Source organism: Bos mutus, chromosome 4 (genome assembly GCF_027580195.1).
Source record: "Bos mutus isolate GX-2022 chromosome 4, NWIPB_WYAK_1.1, whole genome shotgun sequence".
Taxonomy (NCBI): domain Eukaryota; kingdom Metazoa; phylum Chordata; class Mammalia; order Artiodactyla; family Bovidae; genus Bos; species Bos mutus.
Window position 1 is genome coordinate 6,418,808 of NC_091620.1, and position 10,039 is coordinate 6,428,846.

General features: G+C 50.6%; 1 protein-coding gene across 1 annotated transcript in view; it reads left to right on the forward strand.

Annotated features, from left to right (window-relative positions):
- DYNC2I1 (dynein 2 intermediate chain 1) overlaps nt 1-9,541 on the forward strand; it is a 48,994-nt gene extending 39,453 nt beyond the window's left edge. Inside the window, 4 exon segments of the mRNA XM_070369010.1 lie at nt 78-209; nt 3,303-3,526; nt 5,553-5,723; nt 7,741-9,541. Coding sequence (XP_070225111.1) covers nt 78-209; nt 3,303-3,526; nt 5,553-5,723; nt 7,741-7,795 — 582 coding nt within the window. The 3' untranslated portion in view covers nt 7,796-9,541.
- Nucleotides 9,542-10,039: the final 498 nt, after the last annotated feature.

Here is a 10,039-nt window from a genome sequence, read left to right on the forward strand (position 1 = left end):
CAGAATGTTGTTTAAATAGTTCCGAGAATACAAGCCTCACCCCGCCTGGTTCCCACCCCCCCTCACCCCGCATCCAGGGCCTCGTCAGCCACGGCAGCAGACGGGACGTCAGAGTGTCTCCCAGGCTGTTCCGGCCCCAGCAGCAGGGCCCGAGGCCTGTGAAAGTGACCGTGATTGACTTCTCACCATTTGAGGAGCCTGTGTTCCTGGTAAGGACACCTGTTTGTAGGCACTGACGCCTTGGCAGCACCTGCTGAAGTTTCCAGCACTTGGGTCTGTATGCGTTGCCTCCTGGCTTCCTGAAGTCCCGTCTGCATGGTCAGTACTCATCTGCGTGGTCAGTACAGTTTGTTCCACTGCACTGTTGTGTGGATCTTCTTTACACTTTTTATTCTGACCTAATGTAAGTTTGTAGAGAAGTTACAAGGCTGGCGCAGAGCACTCCACATGCAGTGGCCTGTGTGTGGCCAGGGTGCTCCACCCCAGGGTCTGCGTGTTCATCTCCTGTGGTCACAGGTCAGTCTGTCAGGCCTGCCCCGTGACTGCCCCACCAGTGTCCTTTGTGAGTGGGATTGTGGCCCCAGTCAGGAGTTCTGTCCACCTACTGTGTCTCATCCTCACTGCCTTCACCTGGGAACAGGCTCAGCACCTCATAGAGGGCCTGGGTACCTGACACCCTGAGGCTGGGGGTGTCTCCTCGTGGTTAGAGGCAGGCCTTGTCCTGACTATGGGCTCCTCTTTCCCAGTCTGATCAGCCAGGGCCAGGCGGGGAGATGTGTGGACTGAGCTCCTGCTGCTCCCAGGGCAGATCTGTCCCCAGGGAGGTTCTGTCCCCAGGGTGGTTCTGTCCCAGGGCAGATCTGTCCCAGGGAGTTTCTGTCCCCAGGGCAGATCTGTCCCAGGGCAGTTCTGTCCCCAGGGAGGTTCTGTCCCCAGGGCGGTTCTGTCCCCAGGGCAGATCTGTCCCCAGGGAGGTTCTCTCCCCAGGGCTGTTCTGTCCCCAGGGAGGTTCTGTCCCCAGGGTGGATCTGTCCCCAGGGCGGATCTGTCCCAGGGCGGATCTGTCTCCAGGGAGGTTCTGTCCCAGGGCGGATCTGTCTCCAGGGAGGTTCTGTCCCCAGGCAGTTGTGTGCCCAGGGAGGTTCTGTCCCCAGGGCGGATCTGTCCCCAGGGAGGTTCTCTCCCCAGGGCTGTTCTGTCCCCAGGGAGGTTCTGTCCCCAGGGTGGATCTGTCCCCAGGGCGGATCTGTCCCAGGGCGGATCTGTCTCCAGGGAGGTTCTGTCCCCAGGGCAGTTCTGTCCCCAGGGCGGATCTGTCCCAGGGTGGATCTGTCCCAGGAGGATCTGTCCCCAGGGATGTTCTGTCCCCAGGGTGGTTCTGTCCCAGGGCAGATCTGTCCCAGGAGTTTCTGTCCCCAGGGTGGATCTGTCCCCAGGGCGGATCTGTCCCAGGGCGGATCTGTCTCCAGGGCGGTTCTGTCCCCAGGGCAGATCTGTCCCCAGGGCGGATCTGTCCCAGGGTGGATCTGTCCCAGGGCGGATCTGTCTCCAGGGAGGTTCTGTCCCCAGGGTGGATCTGTTCCCAGGGCAGTTCTGTCCCCAGGGCGGTTCGGTCCCCAGGGAGGTTCTGTCCCCAGGGATGTTCTGTTCCCAGGGTGGTTCTGTCCCAGGGAAGTTCTGTCCCAAGGAGGTTCTGTCCCCAGGGCGGATCTGTCCCCAGGGCGATTCTGTCCCAGGGAAGTTCTGTCCCAAGGAGGTTCTGTCCCCAGGGCGGTTCTGTCCCCAGGGCGGTTCTGTCCCAGGGCGGTTCTGTCCCAGGGCGGTTCTGTCCCCAGGGCGGTTCTGTCCCAGGGAGGTTCTGTCCCCAGGGCGGTTCTGTCCCAGGGAGGTTCTGTCCCCAGGGCGGTTCTGTCCCCAGAGTGGTTCTGTCCCAGGGCGGTTCTGTCCCCAGGGCGGTTCTGTCCCAGGGAGGTTCTGTCCCAGGGAGGTTCCGTCCCCAGGGAGGTTCTGTCCCAGGGCAGTTCTGTCCCAAGGAGGTTCTGTCCCCAGGGCGGTTCTGTCCCCAGGGCGGTTCTGTCCCAGGGAGGTTCTGTCCCCAGGGCGGTTCTGTCCCAGGGAGGTTCTGTCCCCAGGGCGGTTCTGTCCCCAGAGTGGTTCTTTCCCAGGGAGGTTCTGTCCCCAGGGCGGTTCTGTCCCCAGGGCGGTTCTGTCCCCAGAGTGGTTCTGTCCCAGGGCGGTTCTGTCCCCAGGGCGGTTCTGTCCCAGGGCGGTTCTGTCCCAGGGAGGTTCTGTCCCCAGGGCGGTTCTGTCCCAGGGAGGTTGTGTCACCCTGTTGTTTACTCCATGTGAGCCTCCCTGGTTGGAAAACTTCCTTTCCTCTTTGTGTATTTTTCTTTCTTGACGTGGACACAGGGCTTTTCAGTGTCCTCAGTGGGTTCAGAGTCACTGCCTCTGTTTACTCTGCTCTCACATGGTGCCCCTGGGGCAAGGGCACTGGATCTGTGAGTGCCTCTTGCTTTCTGGTACAGGAACCCTTGGGGTCAGCCGTTCCTCCAAGGAGTCTTGGCTCCTGCTGGGAGAAGGACACCTGGATAGCAGGCTGGGCAGTCAGAGTGTCGTTGTAAGGACATTGTCACGGTGTCCTCTTACCCTGCGCCCCAGGTGCAGGCTGGCCTCGGGGCCCCCGCCCTCCCACAGTGCAAACCTGGTTCCTGTTATCTGTACTAAGTCTACTTCCTCCATTTCGGGACTCACAGAACCTTTTGTGATTGCTGTCTGTTGCCTCTGCTTTTTTGGAAAAATTAAATATGTGAAAAATTAAATATATTGAGTAAAAAGGAGTTAATTTTAGTAGGCTAAAATTTATTCTTTTACTAGACCAGCTAAGTTTTGTTTTATGGGAAATTCAATTGAAAAGGAATATAAAACCATATTATTGGTACAAATGTATGTGGGTTTTTATTTTTAAGTCAGTCTTTCCAGTCTTAATGTCCTATGTTTGAATCAATGATATTCAGCTTTGTTAAAAAATAAACACCTATTTATATATTCACTGAATTCACTGATTATTAGCCCTCTTTGGAGGGGAGGAGGTACAGAGTGTGTCAGGATCTCCAAATGCCCACCTTTGTAATTTGTGAGAACAAGATGGAATGTTACAATTTTATGTTTGGGGAAACAAAAGAATAAACCAGATGTTTTTGCTGTGTAAGTGTGAAAGCTAATGTTCTGAGAATTTTCCTTGGCTGCTCGGTTTGAGTGAACGAGAGAGAACTGTGATGCGCTTTCCCTGCCTCCCCCAGGCCGGCTGTTCTGACGGCAGCATCAGGCTGCACCGGCTGACGGCAGAGTGCCCGCTCCTGCAGTGGGACTACAGCACCGGCGGCCGCGCCGTCACTGGCCTGCAGTGGTCCCTGACGAGGCCGGCCATGTTTCTGGTGCAGGATGATACATCCTGCGTGTACGTGTGGGACCTCCTGGAGAGCGATCTGGGGCCTGTGGCCAGGCAGCCCATCTGTCCAGACAGGTGAGATGCCACAGTGACTTCTTCAGACGCGTCCCTGCTGGTCTTCCATCCTGATTTACGTAAAGGGCCAGCGTACTTTACTCTGGTGGTTGTGCTAATCTTAATCTCTCAGTCGTGTCCGACTCTGCGACCCCATGGACTGTAGCCCGCCAGGCTTCTCTGTCTATGGGATTCTCCAGGCAAGAATCCTGGAGTAGGCTGCTGTTTCCTTCTCCAACTTTATATTTACTTATATATTTAAATTTAAATATCACTTTTATATTTAAGTTCTGAAAAAGCCACTTTAAAATGGGTTCATTTCATAATAGCCCAAAATAGTCTCAGGATTAAAGAATTATTATCTATTGTTTTTCATTTATATTGAGGTATAATTGATATAAAATATGCTAGTTTCAAGTGTACAATATGATGATTTGATATTTGCATATATTATCAAAGGATTACATCTGTCACCTCACATAGTCCCAGAATTTTTTTCTTGTGATGAGAACTTTAATGTTTATTCTCTTAGCAACGTTCAGATTTGCAATAGTGTTATTAAGTACATTTTTCATGTGCACTGCTTCCCGTGACTTGCTGTTTAATGACTAGAACTCGTATGCCTTCACCTGTTTGGCCCGACCCCACCCCTTCGTTTGGCCGCCAGTCAGTTCTCTGTGCGCTGAGCTTGTTTTCGACGGGGGCTCACGTGTGAGTGAGGCCACACAGTGCCTGTCCTCTGCCTGGTGTCACTTCGAGTGGTGCCTCGGTCCGTCCATGCTGTCATGGTGGCTGACGGAAGCCGTGCGAGCCGGGCCCCTCCCGTGGCTGCACGCTGACTCACAGCTGCGCCCTGTTGGTTTGGGGCCTAGAGTTGGTGCTGAGGATGCTGTGGCCCACGTGAGGGAGACTTTTCCCAGTATGAACCCTCCTGTGCCCCTGGGGTTGCCCCGACACTCGGGTTGTTCCCACGCCCGGCTGGTGTGAGCAGTGCAGCAGTGGACGTGGGGACGTGGAACCCCATCCCCACGTGGGATGGGGACGTGCACCTCTTTGAGATACTGACTTCATTTTCTTTGGATAAATACCCGGGAGTGGAATTGCTGGATCCACGTTAGTTCTATTTTTAAATCTTGAGAAGCGTCCGTGCTGTTTTTCACTGTGTCTTCCCCAGTTTACGTTCCCATCTACAGTGACCAAGGGCGTCCCTCTCTGTCCTCACCAACATTTGTTGTTTCGCATCTTTCTGATGGTGGCCACTCTGATGTTGATGTCTCTCTGTCCTCACCGACATTTGTTGTTTCGCATCTTTCTGATGGTGGCCACTCTGATGTTGATATCTCTCTGTCCTCACCGACATTTGTTGTTTCGCATCTTTCTGATGGTGGCCACTCTGATGTTGATATCTCTCTGTCCTCACCGACATTTGTTGTTTCGCATCTTTCTGATGGTGGCCACTCTGATGTTGATATCTCTCTGTCCTCACCGACATCTGTTGTTTCGCATCTTTCTGATGGTGGCCACTCGGATGTTGATATCTCTCTGTCCTCACCGACATCTGTTGTTTCGCATCTTTCTGATGGTGGCCACTCGGATGTTGATATGTGCGTGTGGCTTTTATCTGCACGTCCCTGTTGATCACTGGTGCCCAGCGTCTCCCACATGCCCGCCATCTGAGTGTCGTTTTAGAAGCACATCTGTTGAGGCCTTCTCCCCACTTTGTAACTGGCTTACTTGTGGGTTTGTTTTTTTTTGCTATTTAGTTGTATGAGTCTTTATATATTTTAGATACTAACCGTTTAACAGACATAGGATTGGCAGATGTCTTCTCCATCTCTAGGTGGCCCTTCCTGTTTGTTTTTGGCTTCTTCTACCCTCTTAGTCATCCCACCTGTTTGCTTTTGGAGTCAGATCCAGAAAACCATCCCCGACTGATGTCAGGGAGCTGCCCGCTGTGTTTTCAGCATTTCTGTTCCTCCTGCTCCCCCCGGGGGAGGTGGGTAATCAGGTGACTCAGCATCACACAGCATGTGTTTCTTCATTTCAGGTTGGTGGCCATGACCATTGTGGGGGAAGCAGAGAAAACCCGTGGCAGCTTCCTGGCTCTGGTGCTGGCCAGAGCCTCTGGCAGCATAGACGTCCAGTACCTGCGGCGGGAGTGGGCAACCCCGGCCAGTGACGAGCTGCAAAGGCTGCGGCTGCTGCTTCGGGAAGCCCTGTAGGTGGCGAGACCCCGAGATGAAGTTGTGCGGTGGCTCCAAGCTTACATCAGATGCATGTACATTTGTATAGATAGAAAGCGTGTGTCTGTACAGAATTAATTTTCAAAATTATTGCTTTAATATGCCATAAATAAATCACTATTTTTGAATGGAAACAGCAAACCTTTTAGTGTATACTAAACTCCAAAGGCAACAGAGAGCCATATAGACACTGTTTTCCAAGGATATTTCTACTTGTTTTCAAAACAGCTTTGTAAAATTTATTATTAGATTTTTAAACACTCCAAATGAAAATTTATTTTAATGAACAGTTTTCTTAGTCTTACATAAAATGATATATTCACTGGTTTAAATTAAAGACCTGATTCCAGTGGAATGACCTCCCACTGTGTGCTCCTGGACTTTCTTGGGCTTCTTCTACGGGAGACGTTGGAATGTCTGCTTCGGCACGTTTGCTTTACGCTTTAGTGTATTAGCTTTGAGTAAATATGACATGAGTGTATAAGTTCTCTTATCTATATAGTTATCATAGCAGTTTAGGGGCGGGAGAACCCTGGGCTGATGGTCTCTGCTCACACCCGGTATCACTGACATGGCGACAGGTGAGTGGTCAGCGTGGGGAGGGGTTTGTTCTCTCTGGGCCACAAGCAGCTGCTGCTGTGTGCCAGTGACAGGAGGGTTAAACCCAGAACTGGGAGCTGGCGGAGAACACAGGCTCCCAGGGCCCCCTGGCCGATGTTCTCTGAGTTCCTCGTAAATCCCTCAGCTGCCCATGGTCCTCTTAGAGCCCTGTGCCCTGCTGCATCTGCTGGTGTGGCCCTTGCTGTGGCTAGCTCAGAGCCACTTTCTCTCCAAGGCCTCCCCTGGTCCTGCCTCTGGAAGTCTCCTGCTGCTGTTCAGTCACTCAGTCGTCTCTAACTCTCTGCAACCCCATGGACTGCAGCATGCCAGGCTTCCCTGTCCTTCACCAGCTCCTGGAGCGTGCTCAAACTCAGGTCCATCGAGTCGGTAATGCTATCCAACCATTTGATCCTCTGTTGTCCCCTTCTTCTCCCACCTTCAGTCTTTCCCGGCATCAGGGTCTTTTCCAGTGAGTTGGCTCTTCGCATCAGGTGGCCACAGTATTGGAGCGTCAGCCTCCGTTGCCCTCTGGCTGCTCCATAAGTGTCAGCCTCAGGGTCTCTGCCCACTTGTGGATGAGCTCCAGGGAGTGGGAGCATGCTTGTCTCATTGGTGGTCAGAGCCCCAGTGTCTGACTGAGCCCAGCTCCGTGAGGGTTTCCTGGAGGAGCCGCTGAAGGAATCTGATGCAGAAAGAACTTTATCAGCATCACTGCTTCAGTGCGAAAACTTCACTTTGAAAGTGTTCAGCCCTCCATTCATCTTTTTTTCCTGAATGGACTAACGTACCTGAACATAATTTGGCTTCAATATCTAGCTATTTGTAATCTTGTGTTGCTTTTTTACATTTAAGAGATTTGAGGAAAAGCAATCAAGATGGGAAACAGTAAACAAGACTGGTCCAGGGCCTGGCCTGCGGGTTTGGGTTCTGTCCTCTAGACAGTCGCCTGCGCCTGCTGAGGGTTTTGCTCCTTCCGTGTGATCGGTCTGGGGAAACAGCGTGTTGTGTGGTGTGGTGTCAATACCCAGGAAGTGACAGGTCTGGAATGACAGAGCAGAGCAGAGCGGAGAGCTGCTCCGAGCCCCGTGTCTGCCCCTCACCCTACACCCAACATTTGCAAATGTTTGTGGAACCGCCCCTTGCACCTCCCTAAGCCCTGGAGTGGCTCCACCCGCTGGGTCAGCAGCCGCCTCCCAGCAGAGCCAGGTCCTCAGGGCTGTGTGAGCAGGGCCGAGCTGAAGCTCTAAATCTGTCAGGATTCTTTAATTTGTTTACAGTGGTTAGAAGAGAAGAATTCTCTTAAATATGGTGGTATCATAGTTGTTGCAAGGAGGAAGCCAATTCTGACTCCATGTTGGAAACTGTTTCTTTGGCTTGTTTTTGTTATTACAGTCATACTCAATGGCTTGCCTGCAGGACCCTGCCCCCCTGTTCGACTGTAAACTAAAGTGCCTTGTTCAGCTCAAGGAGAGAGAGTTCATCCCTGCCCACCTGTGAATAGAAGAGGTTAACAGACCCCTTCCAAAGGCTGGACATTCCCTTGGAGACGTTTTGCAAGACTAAAGACCCTTTGGCCACCTGATGCGAAGAACTGACTCATTTGAAAAAACCCTGATGCCGGGAAAGATTGAAGGCAGGAAGAGAAGGGGACAACAGAGGATGAGATGGTTGGATGGCATCATCGACTCAATGGACATGAGTTTGAGTGAACTCCAGGAGCTGGTGATGGACGGGGAGGCCTGGCGTGCTGCAGTCCATGGTCACAAGGAGTCGGACACGACTGAGCAACCGAACTGAACTGAGAGACCCTTTACTTTACTTCCCCACTGCATCTCCCTCTCTGTTCTGCCTTTTGCCTTTAGTTTCTCATTGCTCTTTTCTCTCTCATCTATAAAAGAACCTGGCATCCAGACCCCGATAAGATGGTTATTTTGAGGCTCTAGCCTGCTATCCTGTTGGTCTCCCAGCTTCCCGACTAAAGTCTCCTCCCTGCCTCAACACCTCGTCTGTTGGATTCATGGGCCTGTCGTGCAGTGAACAGAGTGAGCTTGGACTCAACACAGTAGAGTATTACTGGTTCTTGCTCACAGTTTTACTTGGATGAAGATATAAACTATCACACATCAAGGACTCACCAAGAGCTGGAGATGTATATCCAGTTTTTCAGCAAATAAATAATCTCACACTGTTCTGTAGTTAAAAAAATAATAAAGATTTACAAATAAACTGAAGTAAGAAAAAGGTAATTGTATCTGGACCATCCAGAGGCAAATACCTTCAATATTACTGGATTTCTTTCCTGTGTCTTTTTTTCCCTCACTTTTTAAGCAACTTTACTGAGATGCAGTTCACATACAATTCACCCATTTACAGTGTGCAGTTCAATGGCTTTGGTATCAAAACCACAGGGTTGGGACTTGCCTGGTGGTCCAGTGTTAAACTCCACCTTCCAGTGCAGGGGAGGAGGGTACCATCCCCCACCCGAGAACTGAGACCCCACATGCCCCAGAGCTACTGAGGCCACCCTCCACAAGTAGAGAGTCCGTGCACCACAGTGAAGATCCCCTGTGCCACAGACCCAACACAGCACATGGTGAGTGTGCTGTAAACCCAGTGTGCGAGTAAACCCAGCTTTAGAACATTTCTGTATCTGCAGAAAGAAATCTCGTGCCCAGTTGTCCAATAGCAGTCTCTCCCCATGGTCCCTAGTCCCACCAGCCCAGGATGGACACTGAACTACTTCATGTCTCTGTAGGTTTGTCCATTCTGGATATTTCATACAAGTGGAATCACATATAATATGTGGCCTTTTATGACTGGATTCTTTCACTTACATGATGATGTTCACAAGATTCTTCCGTGTATCAGTACTCCATTTCTTTTTATTCAATTATATGGATCTACCACATTTTCTTTATTCATCATCTGGACATTCGAATTGTTTCCAGTTTGGGGCTGTTGGCTACTGGGAGTATTTGTGTACTAGTTTTTGTGTGTTTTCATTTTACTTGGGTACACATCTTGGAGTGGAATCCTTGCCAACACTCACCATCTGATGTTCTGATTATAACCCGTGTGTGCATTGGTGTCTCAGTGTGGGAGTTGGTGATGGACAGGGAGGCCTGGCGTGCTGCAGTTCGTGGGGTCACAGAGTCGGACATGACTGCGTGACTGAACTGAACTGAAAGACCAGTGATGCTGAGCATTTTCTCCTGTGCTTTTCAGCCGTTCATACATATCAGCCCTTTACAGAAACGTTTATGCAGATTGTTTCACCATTTTTAAATTGGGCAATTTATCTTTGAAATTGTTGACTAGTGTTTTTCATATTTTTAGATATGTCTCTTATCAAATACATGATTCACAGATATTCCCTCTAACTTTGTTGGTTGTCTTTTCCCTTTCTTGACGGTTTACTTTGTAACGCAATTTTCTAATCCTGATGATGACACCCAATTTTTTTCCTTCTGTTGCTCCTGCTTTTGGTGTTATGTCTAAGAGGCTTTGCCTAACGAGAAATTGCAAAGACTTACTGTATGCTTCTTTAAGCATATTCTAGTTTCAGCTCCTAACTTTGGTTCTTTGATCCATTCTGGGCTAATTTTTGTACATAGTGTGAAGTAGATAGGGTCCCAGTATCATTCTTTTGCATGTGACTGTACCATTGTCTTTTTTATGAGATATTTATACG